General features: G+C 32.6%; 2 protein-coding genes across 2 annotated transcripts; one reads left to right on the top strand and one right to left on the bottom strand.

The window, feature by feature from the left end:
- The first annotated feature begins 5,481 nt into the window (after window positions 1-5,481).
- LOC140958100 (F-box/LRR-repeat protein At4g14103-like) lies at window positions 5,482-8,227 on the top strand. Its single transcript, XM_073415495.1, has 4 exons — window positions 5,482-5,613; window positions 6,008-6,977; window positions 7,463-7,606; window positions 7,788-8,227. The coding sequence occupies exons 2-4, from the start codon at window positions 6,024-6,026 to the stop codon at window positions 8,100-8,102; spliced, it is 1,413 nt and encodes a 470-aa protein (XP_073271596.1). The 5' UTR covers window positions 5,482-5,613; window positions 6,008-6,023; the 3' UTR covers window positions 8,103-8,227.
- A 4,456-nt stretch (window positions 8,228-12,683) lies between these two features.
- LOC140957647 (uncharacterized) lies at window positions 12,684-13,686 on the bottom strand. The gene is made up of 2 exons (XM_073414981.1): window positions 13,299-13,686; window positions 12,684-13,104 (listed from the first exon to the last, which is right to left on the bottom strand). The coding sequence occupies exons 1-2, from the start codon at window positions 13,395-13,397 to the stop codon at window positions 12,802-12,804; spliced, it is 402 nt and encodes a 133-aa protein (XP_073271082.1). The 5' UTR covers window positions 13,398-13,686; the 3' UTR covers window positions 12,684-12,801.
- Window positions 13,687-15,946: the final 2,260 nt, after the last annotated feature.

The following is a 15,946-nucleotide window of genomic DNA, read 5'->3' as shown; positions in this document are numbered from 1 at the left end:
GACTATCTCAACGGGAACACAAAATCCAATACTTGTGACCCTCAATAGTTCAAGAATACATTTGGCTATGGGTCACATCTCTATTTGATTCAGAATAACATTTATTTTTACTCAGACTTGCTCTAATTAGCCTCATTCTTTTCATCAACACATTGATTAAGAATGTCGGAACACATTTCTGATTGCACCCATCAGATCATGGTAAGAACGTCTAGTTGCATCGCCCCATGATCCCTTAGGTATCATTGATTGTGTCTGCAAGGACCTTAAGTTATGGTTAGAATACAATACAGTCTCTTCAACTCATATATTTCGATAGAATAAGCAACAATTGGAATATTGAGAGTTGCATATGAATTCGATAATGATATGATGTATCTTTAAGTAATAATAGTAACATGGTATGTGGAACTGAGGAAACATCTTTCCAAAATGCACATGTCTTATTCTGGCCAGAGATTTTTTGCAATATTAATTCAACAGATCACATATGATATCTTCACCTGTAAGAAAACGTTGATTCCCCGACTACAATGTATTTACTCTTACGTATTTCGAAACTACAACCAACCTCGCCTCCTTATGACCAATGTAGTCGGTAAACAGATCAAAGTGCATGCTAGTACATAGAACCTCTACTTTGTCCCGGGTCAAAGAACTAATGATGTACGATCATAATCGTGGACTATTTGTGAGGCCCATTTACTCTAATGACAATTAATGATCAAACAATAATGCTTTGATATAAATCCGCAGCGGAAAAAGGTTTAAAATACTTTAAAACGGACCTTAGGGCCTAGAAAAATTTCGGCATGACCTCCCCGCAAGTAGGACATCCCGAAAACTCAAGCAACAGTTTATATCAAAATATACTCCAACTAGAATCATTAAAATAAAACCGAAGTTAAACAACCTATAGCCGCACTGGCCAGGACTAAACAGAAATTAAAACTTACCAAATACTCACCAGATCATAAGAATCACATAGTCGACTCAGAAAATCACAAAACAACCAAATACCACTACAGATACACGGGGCATCTCCCCGGCAAATAAAATACAATACAAGACTGAAACAAACTCAAGATATACATATAGACTAACTGGGAGACTCCATTGAACAGAACCAAGCAATCCAACCTCAATCCCGAGCTCCACTGGCGGAACCTCGGCCTGATGCTGTAAAACGACTCGGGAGATCTATCATGGTGCCCAATAGCAACCACAACAGCCCCCAGTAAACAACTGAGGTTAGGATTCTGGTATGAAACAGTTCAACAATAACAACAATAGTCATAAATCATGCATAATCACATAATAAAATGTAATATGCAATGCATGAAAGACTCAACGAATAATCGGGATAACAGGAGCCAACAAACGGTACGATAAAAACTGGTATAATGCTCGAGCAACAACACAGGGGAGCTACATCGTCATGCAGCTAAACCGCCCTGCCAAGTATGCGAGGTATGCCAAGCTGTGCTGAATAACACCCCTGACTCGGCCTCCATACAGCTGATACGATATAATAAGATGGCACAACAGAACGGACTAGATGACACAATCCCAGCGCTCACCTCAAAAGGCTGCACTAACCATGGAATTGTTAAATCACATCTACGGTCTCATGTGTATAGGCCTATCAGCCACACTATGATCCCGAGATAAACAACAGTGCCAGATAACAATGGATATCAACAACGAGCTAACAAGAACGATAGGGCTCAATATGAATGTCATAACAGTATGCCCTACGCTAAATGCCAATAATATGTCACAATAATAAACATATATCACAACGGGCATTTAACAACTTACAACAGTCAACAAATCATAAACACGATCAGTGCAACACAGAATGACAATTAAACATGATTTATGTTTTACCGTCGTATGTTACCGAGCTGTAACATACCTATACCAACTTGAAACTCCAATATCAACTTCTCTTCAATACTCTCGGCCTAAACAAAACCACAATAAGCCGATCATGAAAACTACATTCCATACCAATGTCCGATTTGGTGCAAAAGAGCATAAAATTCGTATATCGCTCAATATTAACTCAAATCAATATACACCAATTGGAAATGAAAGATAACTCAAATATCTAACTTTTTCTTGAAGAAACAATTTCCATAATCCTAATAGATAAATCCCAGAATTATCAAGAAGACGCTACTCCATACGCACTTCGCGGCAGAATTCTGTAATTGAGTAGTTTCGGCAAAATGAGCATAACTATCTCAATTCTTAATGGAATCTAACGAATCTTATATCATTACGAAGATTACACATAGCTTTACAACTTCCATTTGAATCATAAGTTCAGAATCTGACTGCATATATGACATAATCCCGAATTACAGTTGGTACTCTGCACAGTTCAATTTCGAATCTGGTTTTGACACATTTTCGTAGAAAAATCATAACAAATCCGTTTCTAATCGAAATCCCATGCTTCTAGTGGATATGAACAGCTAACATAAAGCACTACAAAGTTTGTTTTGATCATTTCTACAAATTCAAATTACAACAATCGCAGCAACCCAAAAACTCTCACCCAAAAACTGGAAGAATTCGAGCAGAAACAGAGCACCGGAACAGCAGCTTTGATCTACCCGTATCCTTGCTCAAAATTCGCAATTTCTATCTTGAATCGAAGCCTAGGATGTTAGGAAGACACCCCTTCAGACCGATCGAGATTTCGACGCCGGACGGAGGAGATATCGCGATTTTTCCACAGCTGCTCCCAGGGTTACGAGAATAGAGTTTTCTTCTTCCTTCTTTTTCCTTTTCTCTCGATTCTTCCTTCTCTTATTTGGTAAGTTGTGTGTGTGTATATATGTATATATATATATTGTGTATTTGGTTATTAAAATAGTAACTCAAGCCCATTTATCCCGGTCTGAATTTATTTTGCTCTCGTGTGTTATTTAAACTCTATATGTATTTTATATCGTTAAATTCTCCGATATTCTAAAATACATATTTTTAACACACTTTTTGAATTTATTTGGCATAAAATAATTATTTTAATTTACAACTCAATAATTATTCTAATTATACCAAATTACCGGATAATTAATTACAGGACCTTACACTATTTCACTCGATAAATGATAACCACTTAGACAATCCAAGAAGGTTATTCAGTGCATCATCAAATAATCACTCATCAGTATGAATGGACATCTACATGCCCTTACTAATGAAACACGACGTTTACATAACAGATGTTAATCTCAAGCTTAACCGATCTTTATCCTAATTTTAGGCGGCTGATTCGAACAAGAACCTGCTTAGAATATATGGTACACTTCCTGCTCATTTGATAATCTTACGTTGAGAGCCAGACCTCATAATACATATTATATACTCAAGGACTTTATTTATGCAACTTGCATGAGTGCACATATAAAGTAAATATCATAATTAGATAAAAACATAAAATATTATTAAAATAAAAACTGTTTTTACATTATGGTCAATAAAGGTCAAGCCCCAAGTTGGCTCGCTAGACACATACTCTAACATAAAAAAAACTCTAAAATCAGATACGAAATCGATGCTCACTGATGTAATTTCACGTTGAGAGAGAATAGCACTTGTAATTACAGTCCCAATGGCTCTCTCGAAACGAAATTAATACCTAGAACAGTGTTGCGATTTGCATTTTATTTTCTAAAATCGTGTTTTCATTATCGACTAGGAACGTATAAAAATAGCTACAAGTTTAGGAACTAAACTAAAATCGTGTACCCTTTTCTTTCCTTGCACGATTTTTAAAACTGACCCTACGAACAATTTTGCTTATCTTACGTCATATTTTATTATTTTCCCAAATTTACTTAAACATAAATTTTAATATTCAACGTAATTGATTTCAAATTGCTATATATCAAATTTTATTACACTTAATTTTATTTGTGTAATAATAGTGTCGATCAATTAAATCATTACGATTTCATATATTAAATTAATATAAAATTCACATAAAGCACAATCAAATATACCCAAACAATTTCATATACTAAAAATAAAATATCATATAAATCAAAATCAAATATATCCTGGAAGTTTGATTTTAATATTCTAATTTGATTACATAAGAATATATTCTACGTAGTTCGTTATAATTACACTAATAAAATTAAGTAACTCGAATTTGATAGTGATTTGAAATCAAATTTTAAACTATTAAAAATTTCTTTATAATTTAAATAATTATGAAAACTTCAAAAAATAAAAAATGTCAATGTGTACTAGTTATGATTGTATAAATAAAAAATCATAGAATCACACGAAATGAAATCATTAAAATAAAAAATCATTTTGTCAAAAAAAAAAAGGAAAGATAAAGGATAAAAACTCATTGAATACACAAATAAAATAATACAAAATCAAAAATAATTTCGATAAAAAATAAAAAATCATATAATCACATGGATAGTTTGAAAAGATTAGGTCTCTTGTAAGACGGTCTCACGAATCTTTATCTGTGAGACGGGTCAATTCTACCGATATTCATAATAAAAAGTAATACTCTTAGTATAAAAAATAATATTTTATCATAAATCACCCAAATAAGAGATTCGTCTAACAAAATACAACCCGTGAGACCATCTCACACAAGTTTTTGTCTTTGAAAAATCACCTTGGTCAAACATTCACTTTTGAATTATGACATTTCTTATACAAATTTTAAAATTATGATTTAAGTTCATAATGAAACCGAAAAATACGAGTAACTCTTTAAATAACACTTCTATGTATGTAAAATCAAATCATATATTGTTGTTCCAATTAAGATTCACATATTTAATGTGAATTTTTCCAACATATCGTACAAATGAAAATAGTTTTAAAAAGGATATTAAATAAAATTTATAAAAAATTAATTATTAATTAAATCCCTCGGCTGGAATTAGATTGCATTTAAAAACAGAGAAAAAAGTCGTTTTCAACATATTGCTCTATTTTAGTGTAAAATTGACTTCAAAATAACTCAACTCTTACAGAAAATATAAAATAATAGAAAACATATCTTCAACTCTAAATTCATTGCAAAAATGAATATTTTCTATTATTTTGTTTTTAACAGTTATTTAATTCCAAAAATAATTAATTAAAATACAAATATATATAAGAAACTCTTACATTTCAATAACAACAAAATTAATTTAATTTAAATAAATAATTAATTAAACCTAGATTAAATTTATTAAAATAATTAGTTCATATTTATAATTAATTCATATAATAATTTTATCCCCGTTAAATAAAAAATACTTAGTTTATTTCGAACAATAATAAATTTAAAAATAAAAATATTGATGATATAATTTAATAATAAATATATTTACTACTCATTACTCAATTAGCAAAAGAAAATTTAAAAAAGAAAAACCAAAATAAAAAATGCCACGCCGTTTCTGATGCTATTCTACGTCAGTTCATTCTCTCGGACACATGTCCAAACAATGTATGTATCGCAGTTAAGCCATATTTCTTAAGAGTCACACTGTTTTACAATACCAGATTTGAAGAACGAGGAATATAGCAAGCAATTAGGGCTCTGACTGCTGTTATTCTACGTTAGTTCGCCGGGTAAAAGTTTGAAAAACCTTCGCTTGTTGATTTTGTTTTCGTTTTTGTTTTTGTGTTTTTTGTTTTACATCTTCAAGTTCTTCTGTTATGGATTATTTGTTGAATTTTATCCGCTTTATGCCTTGGGAAGAAATTGATATCTTTATTCAACGATGCTCTAGGTTCAGAATACAGAACTGGGCGTGTTGGTTGCCTCTTTTTGAGAAAAAAATATCTTTATGAATTTTTATGAGTAATTTTGCTAAAAATATGCGTATTTGTCCAGGATGGATTGTGCCGCCGTGCGTGGACCATTTTTTTTTTGGATTCTTGGGCCTGTGCATGTTGGGATTTTGATCTCGTTTCCGTGTTATTTTGATTGGTAACTGAGTTCTAAATTTTCTATTATATCTAGGCTGGCTGTTAAAATAATGGACGAAAGCATTCAGATTGATAGCAATGGAGATAAGAAACCTAGAGTGGATGCTGCGGACAACGATGGCGGCCAAGATTTTATTAGTAATATGCCGGAAAGTATTATTAGTCAAATTCTGTCCCTCCTCCCCACGAAGGATGCCCTGCGGACTTGTGTTTTGTCCAAGGATTGGGAGTACAAGTGGACTGGGATTTACAATATATACATAAATGACGTGGACCGTTTTTCGCTTAGATCGACTAGGAAGACAAGTGTTGTTAACTGTGTGAACAGAATTTTCATTCTTTCTCGGAATTCGAATATAAGGAGATTTTGCCTTTTCTGCCACCAGAAGTACGACACGCGTCGCATGATAACATGGATATCTTCTGCATTGATGAGGAACGTGGAAGAATTGGAAATAGTTTATAAGTATGAAGGTGTTGTTGTACCCCGTTGCCTTTTCTATTGCACCAGATTGACAAGCCTTAAGCTACAAATGCCTTGCACTTTCAGGCCAATCCAGAATTGGTTTTCCAACCTAAAAGTTCTTTATCTTGCTCAAGTTGAAATTCTAAACGAACATGCTCCCAATACTAACCAACTGGTGTTTAATTTTCCGATCTTGGAAACGTTTAAACTAGAGAGGTGTAGATGGTTGAATGTGACTTTTGTAGAAATCCATGCTCCATCCCTGACTAATTTCTATGTGCAAAAAAACTCGGATCTTCCTGAAGTAGATAGTTTCCAGATCAAGATTTCCAGAGCCAAGCTTGGGAAGTTTGAATTTCATGGCAGTTGTCTAGAGAAGTTTGATCTAAGTGCGTCTTCTGTCTTTTGTGCATCAATTGATTTTCATGGATATTATCAGGATATTCAAGCAATTAGAAAAAATGGATTGAATGGTCAGCTCTTATTGAAAAAATGCTCTGGCTTAAATCATCTTCAACTATCAGGTGCTATGGTGGAGGTCAGTTTGCTTAATCTTGCTACACTCATTATATTACATGGATAACAGATTTTATTCGTAAAATTGTTTCTCTCACCCAATAAATGAAAACCAATTGATATGGTGCCTATATCCTGCTTCCAATGCTCTTTGGCATTTGATGTTAGAAAGGTAGAATCAATACTTGAGAATTTTGAGACTTCAAGGTTGCATTTGGACTTGAGAGAAACATTTCCTAAGTTAATGAAAAACCAAGTTGGCTTACTATTGCTGAGATTATTATCTGTGTAACAAACACACACACGTATATGGTTGTCCGATGGTCTAAATATGTTTTCAATTTTCAAAGAAAGGGACAGTTGGAGAATTTGAGGTTTGTATTGTCTCAGTTACTTTAATATTTGTAACCTCATGTGGCAGCTAGCTCTGTTTTTTGGTTAAATGGAATCTGAATTTTAATGAACTTTATATCCTCGTCAACAATAATATTTCTTTGTCTGTGACAGGCGATCGTCCAATCAAAACAGGGGTCTCCACTCCCTAGATTGAATATGGTGAAACATCTAGAAATTTTTACATCATGCAGCAGCGAAGCTTTTCTGGAGTTTCTTCATTCAATGCCATCTCTTGAACGCGTAAGGTTAAATGTGGTAAGCTTGTCAATGCCTTCCTGCTATCCACCTTGCCTTTGTTGTTCCCTTTATTTAAGTGCAAATGAAATTAGAACTTTCAGTGAAAATGATTAAATATGAGTCTCCTCCATGTTCTCAGTTCATTCATCTTTTTTACCTGATAAAACTCTTGGTTAAGTTTATTATGCTTCCTTTGCAGTGGTTGTGGGACGATTACGATTACGCTTTAGTCGAGCTGATTCCTTCCTGTATTTTGTCACATCTTAAAGAAGTTCAGTTTAATGGGTTCAAGGGAGAGCAACGACATGTTCATATGGCGGATTTTTTGTTGAGAAACGCCGGAGGGCTGAAGAAAATGTCGGGGTTGTCGAGAAAGAAATGTGAAGAGAATCAAGCTGAAAAGAATTTTTGGACTAGACTGAAGGTGGCATTTAGGAATGGTGATTTTGAGGTTGCTTCTTCGAGAAAAAATATGGCAAATATGGCAGAGTTTGAACGTTACTTCGGGTCTTAGCTTGAAAGAAAATTCATTCAACTTTATTTATTCCAATTTCTCGATATCATTGTTTGTTACATCTGTTTTTTCTTTGTTATAAACAACTAAACAAAGTTTTTTTTTCCCCTTTCATATATAACATTTGTCGGAACATTCATTTAAGTTACACGATCGACATGAAGTCGGTCTTAGATCATACAAGATTAAATATCTCGCAGACACATGCATGATCAACTTGATCCTGCATGAATTGAATGTATGTTTAAATGAATTTTTCTTTGATCTGATCGAATTGTTTTGTATTTTTAATCTTTTAATAAAATTTATTTTATTTTTGTTTTGTGTGAATTTTAATAAGATTCTCTACCTTGAGATTTCAACATGAATTGAAGGAAATTCCAAATACAACAACTGCTGAAAAAACTAATGATCCACTTGCATCAAAATTTTCTGTTAAATGACCATGAAACCAAATTTTCAAAAGCTTGGCTCCAGAAATCTTGATGTGGCGGTTCTCTGCTTCAAACTCAGTTAATGCTGGAGCATTGACTTCCACAAAATTCGCATTTTAAAGGAAAATTACTCATCAAAATTTGTGATCTTTTTTCTCTAATAGAGATACCCCAGTTCCTAATTACATGCCCATTTATGCAGCTCTGCTCCTAGAGCATCGTTGAACACAAATAGCAATTTCACCCCAAAAAAATGCAGAAAGTAAGAAAAAAGAAGGTAATTTTAATAGATAAAAGCAAAACAAAATAAATCTATGTGAAGACACCTTAAAATCACAAATAAAATTAATGGTTTTATTGAAACATATGCATCTTTTAGAAAATTATATATGCGAGCAAATAATGAAAAATGAAACATTATAAATTTACGTGGTTCGACAGTTTTCCTAAGTCGACGTGAAAGAGAGCAGCAATATTTATACCATGGAGAAAGTTTACAAAAGAACTTTCACTCACTCGATATTTTTCTTATCCCAACTCTATATAAAGAAACTCTCAATTTTGAGCTTTCTCAATTGCTTATTTTGTTTCTCACTTGGGATGATCTTCAAGGCAAAGCGTTAAACCTATTTATAGGGAAAGTAGAAATGAAAATATGGTTTAAAATCCTCCACATTCTTCAGCTAAAAAACTACCATATTTATTAGGTTTTGCCGACCATCAACCACCATATTTAACATATGCCAACTAGTCAACAAATCTTCACCTTGGCATAAATTAATAATATCCATAGTGTTTGACATGCTGTTCTCATTCATGGTTCTCATCTCCTACATACTTCAATCAAGTCAAAGTTGTGTTTGAAGTTGGAGGGTGAAAGTGGCTTAATCATCATGTCTGCTGGATTATCTACTATAGTTATTTTTTCCATTGTGATTGTTCTGTGAGAAACCAAATCTCTTATGAAGATCATTCTGATATCGATATGTTTCGTCCTTCTATGCTACATAGGACTTCTCATTAAATGAATTGCACTTTGACTGTCACAGTAGGTTATTTTCTTAGCTAGAGGTACACCAAGCTCACCTACTAGTCCATGAAGCCAAATAGCCTCTTTCACAGCTTCTGTTGTTGCGATGTACTTTGCCTCGGTGGTTGACAAAGCAACAATTTTCTGCAAGGTTGCTTTCCAACTGATAGTACATCCACATAGTATGAACACATTACCAGTTAACAATCTCCTTCTATAAAGATCTCCAGAAAAATCCAACAATGCTTCCATTATTGTTCTTAGAATTCCAATAAGTTAAGCCGACATAAATTGTTCCTTTCAAGAAATGTATAATCCATTTCACTGTCTGCCAATGTCTTTTTCCAGGCTTCGCTATGTACTTGCTTACAACACTGACAACTTGAGAAATATCCGATCTATTACATACCATGGAATACATGAGGTACCCAACTGCGAGATATTTGCTCCACCTCTTCCTTGGTGTTGGGTGACAATATTTCTGGGAGTTTAAAAAGAGCTTCTAATCGGAGTTGCCATAGGATTCACATCTTGCATGCCAAAAGGTTCAAGTACCTTTTGAATGTAATTATTTTGTGAAAGAATCTGTGTGCATGCTTTTCTATCTCAATGGATCTTCATTCGAAAAATCTTCTTCTTAACTCCCAAATCCTTCATCTCAAACTTTGTACCTAACTGTGCCTTCAATTTTTCAAATTCTGATATTTTTTTTGCAAGAAATCAAAATATCATCAACATATAAGAGTGGATAGATAAATAGATCATCTTTGAGTTTCTTCATGTAAACATAACTATCATACTTGCTCTTTGAGTAATAATTTGCATGCATAAAAGCATCAAACCACTTGTACCAATTTCTAGGGAACTGTTTCAAGACATAAAAAGATTTCTTCAACAGACAAACATTGTTTTTTTGCCTGGAACCTCAAATCCTTCTGGTTTTTACATGTATATTTCCCGTTCAACACGCAGAAAAACTGTTTTGACATCTAGTTTCTCAAGTTCTAAGTCAAAATGATAAACAATTGCAAGAATTTTAGGAACTGAGTCGTCTTTTACCACTGAAGAGAATACTTCATTCTAGTCAATCATTCAACTTCAAAGATTTTAGGAATTTATTTGATTATTAAGTTATTTTGACAGATTATGAATTTATTCGTCTTGCAGAATATTTGTATCATTATAGGCCGAGGAATTTAAGTTGATCATTTATACCGTTATTGAGTTGTTATATATATGTTACAGTTTGGTAACATATGACGATAACAAAAAAATTATGTTTTATGCATATTATGATATTTTACGAGTAATGTGATATTAAATGTCTCGTTATTTATATGTTCATTGTTTGACATATTATAAGGCATTTTGAATTAGGCATGACATTTATGACATAAATCTTGAGCCTTGTTGTTATTGTTAACCGTATATTGGTGTCCGTTGTATTCGGAACTTGTTATTTATCTTGGGATCATAGTGTGGCTTATAGGCCTTTATTTATACACTGGAGACCGTAGATTTGATTGAGCGTCCTACCTTTTAGTGCAACCCTTCGGGATGACAATTGGGATTGTGTCATCTGGTTTTGTTTCGTTGTGTCATTCCTATTGTAGCGTTGATAACGGTATGGATGTTGAGTCATGGGTGTTTGTTTTAGCACAATATGATATACCTAGACTGAGGCGGTATAGCTGCATGAAGATGAGGCTCCCTTGTGTGTTAGCTCTGGCATTGTTCTGGGTTTATTGACTCATGTTATACCATTTGTATTGAGCCCAATTAGATGCATTCCATATTTCATTTCATAAATATGTTATGCATGATTTATATTTATTATTGTTGTTATTTAACTGTTACCTCATAGGGCCGTTGTGACTGCTTTGGGGTATCGTGGTGGGTCATCCAAGTGGTTTTGTAGCACCAGGTGGAGAATCCATTGGTTGAGGTTGGGTCGTGTTGTCAAGCCTCCCAAATATTTATGTGTATCATGGAGTCGTTATATATTTATTGGGAAGATGCTCCGAGTATTTGTATTATGTTTTGAGAGTCTTGTATCGTTGTTTGGATTTATTTATGTTTTATCGAACCTTGTTGGCTTTATTACTTGGTTGAATGATTTTTATTATTAATGTGTCTTGCCGACACCCATTTGGGTGGATTTAAATCGTTGATATCCTGGTTTTAGTTATTTATATATCAAATTGTTGTATGAGTTTTTCGTGTCTTGATTAAAATTTTATAAGCCCAAAGTCTATTTTGAACTATTTTCCTATGTTTTTGCTAATAAATATTTAATTTCATGTTAACTAAACCTTATTAGAATAACTAGGTCTCAAAGAAATCATCATACGAACATTCGTCTTTATGTTTGAATATCTACACGTCCTATCAATGGAACGTGGTACATAACTCACAGATGCCAATCTCTAACTCGACAACCTTTATCCTTTCTTTAGAAGGTTTAATCGACTAGAAAATTGTTATACAATAACTAAGATGTATTTCACGATAGCCATCATCTGTTCTACTTCATATTATTATACTATAATTTATTCAAGATTTTTATCTATGTAGTTTGAATGAGTACACTGATAAAGTGAATGTCAGTTTTGAATAAAATATAAAATATTATAAAATAAAAATCAATAGTGACAAATAGTCAATAAAGTCCGAACTAAAAGTTGGCTTGCAAAGTACCTGTTCTATAATGCATGATCAAATATACTTATTTTGTTATGAAGAATTAGTTGGCTTGATTAACAACTATATTTTGATATACGCAAACAAAAAAACCATAAAATCAATTTGAAATCATATAATAAAAATCGATAGTTTATCCAATTACAATTTAGTTTGAAATTAGTCGGCACTGTGTTTATGTATATAATACACTGAATCATATATATAATATACGGAACGATATATTCATATTAAGAATTTTCTGAAAAATTATTATCTTATTTGTTTATCGAAATTACTAATTTATCAAATTAACCTAAATGGAGAACAAAAAAAATTAATAATCTGAAAGAAATTATTAATATATCGAATGCCCTTTAAAACCAAAACATCCCCGTAAGCTTGTTGTAGTTTAAGTTTTAAAAAATCAAATTTAAGAGTTTCAGATTTTTTTGGGAACTGAAATCATCCAACTACATCTATAATATTCTCCGCAAAATTTCAAAATATGCGGTGGATTTAAACTCAATTAGTTGCACAATTTTCACATTGTCTTTCATCCAAACAAACTTTCAAAATCGGCCATATTTTTCACCGAAGAATCCACCTCAAGATCACCATTCGCAAACGCCCTCTTCAGTCTTGCCCAAAACAGACTTTCAACTTCACTCTCTTCAGATCTCCTCCTCGAGAGCCCGACTATTTTCTTCAGCTCTGCGGCATTTTTCAACAAAAAATCCGCCAGATGAACATGTGCCTGCTCCCCATTAAACCCATCAAACTCAACTTCCTTAACGTGAGACACAATGCAAGATGGCATCGATTCCACTAAGTCATAATCATAGTCAGTCCATGGCAACTGCAGAAGGAAATAATAAACTTTGACAAGAGTTCTATAAAAAAAACAATCGGGAGGAGGGTCATATCTTAAAAAGTATACATGAAAAATCAATTTGGCTATGAATTTACATAAACAGAACAACAGTTGCCCATTGCAGAGGCTGGATCTACGCTAACATTTTCTCAAGAAGTAGTAAGGCAGTATAAACTTACCATACTTAATTTGATCCATTCAATAGATGGCGTCAAACGAAGAAACTCCAGAAATGCTCCACTGTCGCATTGTGAACAAATTTCTAGTCGTTTCAGCATATTAAATTCAGGAAGTGGATGCCCTTGTTTTGATTGGGCTATGATGCCCTATCATAGATAAAGAAATGCAATATTGAATGAAAACAAGATTTCAAAAAATTTCATATTTCATTGAATCAAGAAACTAGAGCTGGCTGCCACGTAAATTAACGATTAAAGAGGAAAGTTCTACAGATACAAATCAGATTCAAGTTATTGACAAAACATAAATCTCAAATTCTAAACCAGACCCTTAGTCTTGTTGATAACAAGCCAGCTGGTTCTTCATCAACAATGGAAATGTTATATAAGTTTCCAACACAAAATAACATTTCTGTTGAAAAATAATATTTAAAATGTGTGTATTGAATATTTGAATGTTGAAAATTAGGTAACATTAGGTGTTGAATATTGAACTTTGTGTGTGATGATGAAGATAATGATGTAATTTAGTTTTGGATTATTTGTAAAAATTTTCTATAAATAGATCTCTCATTTGTGAAGAAAATCACAATTGAGTTGAGAGAAAAATATTATAAAGTGTGTAGTGTGATAATTTTAAGAGTTTGAGATTTTTACTTTTTACCGTAAATTTTTACTTTTTCACAACACGTTATCAGCACGAAGCTCTAAAAGTCCTCCATATTTTTCCAAGCTCCAAAACAGAAGAAAAAGGTAACAAAAGTAATAATATTTATTTTATTGTTTATTTATTTATTGTTTATATATTTACTATATAATATAATGTTATTATAAATAATAAAAATAAATTTTTCAAAAAACTTGTTATAAATCCTGGGAGGATGTTAAGACGACATCCCACACTCCCGGTAAGGGATACGACAAGTATAAAAGNCCGAAATCTTTTTAAGGTCGAAGCCCGAGAAAGAATGAAAATCCTGTCCACAAAGTTAACAACACTCTTCTTCCTAGTCGTCCTACGCGAAAATCCCTCTGCATCGATGATGTCTATATTGTAAATAGAAGCCCATTTGTATTCCCATTCCTTGGATAGAACACAAGTTTGAAGCACCTGCTTTGTGGGCAGGAGGGATAGAATTCGACTGATAATACTCTCAGGCAATTTACTAATGATGTCTTCACCGGTGTCGTCTGTTTCAGCCATTCTTGGTTTCTTACCTACATTGCTTTCGATTTGAATGTTTTCCTCCATTATTTCAACAGTCAACCTGAGACATAATTTTTTAACAAAAAGTAGAACTCAGTTACTGATTGAAAAAATGCAAACCCTATGATGCATCGACCTAAGAATTTAATAAAATGGTACAAGGGAGACCCGGCGGCAAAATCGCAATTTGAGCAAAATTGCTCATAACATGACCATTTCCAGCTCTGCTCCTACAGCGTCGGTGAACACACACAGCAAATTTTTACCCAATAAATTGCAGAAAGCAAGAAGCAAGCAGGGTAAAGTCTTAACACAAGAACATTAACAGAGAAAATCAAAATCATAACAAAATTTAAAAGGAAAAAAACCCTAAAATCACATAGAAATTGAAAATTTCAACTTTTACCCGGTGAACTGATGCGACGAGGTGGTGTAAATTGGTGGGCTTATGGTCTGTAATATATATCTATATAATACTGTTATATTAAATGTGAAGACACCATAATTACTACTTAGAGAGGACATCAATTTAATTTTTTTCAATTTTATCCTTATATAATAATAATATTACACTTTTTTTTGTTTTTTTGTTTTAATTTCAACACACATTTTTATTTTTTTTTCAACAATTCAAATATCAATTTAATCTCTCCATAATTTTTAAAATTTCACTTTAGTCCATCGATAATAATAAAAAAGATTGTACACACGCATCGCATGTGCAGAGTAACTAGTTATATATTAAGTTTCAACCTAATAGAGACAAAATGAGACACCAAATTTCTTTTCCCAACTTTGCCCTTATGTTATAATATTACAATTTTTTTTTTTTTTTTTTTTTTTAAATTTCAAAACAAAATGAGACACCAATTTTCTTTTCTCAACTTTGCCCTTATGTTATATCAATACTACAATTTTTTTTCTTTTTTTTAAAAAAATTTCAACAAACCATTTTTTTATTTTTTTTTTTTAATTTCATCAATTCAAATAGCACTTTAGTCTTTCGATAATTTGTCAAATTTCACTTTAATCCCTCAGTAATTGTGGGGACCCGGACGCTAATCATCTTCTTAATCGTCATTGGGACAATTGGATCAATGTAATTAATCTGGGTCTACATTTTTTTTTTTAAAAAAATATAGTGCGGAACGTAATGGAATTCAATCTAATATACATATCTGTATAAAAGTACAGGTCTTGTACAACAAACATCAAACTCAAACTAAGGTTCAACAACTAAATGTCAAGTGCTGAATCCTATCTACAGTAAGGTCAAAGTCCGTAGTCTCCACTCTAATCTCGATCTCTCATCATNATGTGCAGAGTAACTAGTTATATATTAAGTTTCAACCTAATAGAGACAAAATGAGACACCAAATTTCTTTTCCCAACTTTGCCCTTATGTTATAATATTACAATTTTTTTTTTTTTTTTTTTTTTT

The sequence above is a fragment of the Primulina huaijiensis genome, chromosome 14 (assembly GCF_012295235.1).
Source record: "Primulina huaijiensis isolate GDHJ02 chromosome 14, ASM1229523v2, whole genome shotgun sequence".
NCBI classification, from domain to species: domain Eukaryota; kingdom Viridiplantae; phylum Streptophyta; class Magnoliopsida; order Lamiales; family Gesneriaceae; genus Primulina; species Primulina huaijiensis.
Note: the sequence above shows the minus strand (reverse complement) of the source record. Positions and strands in the feature narration are given on the sequence as shown.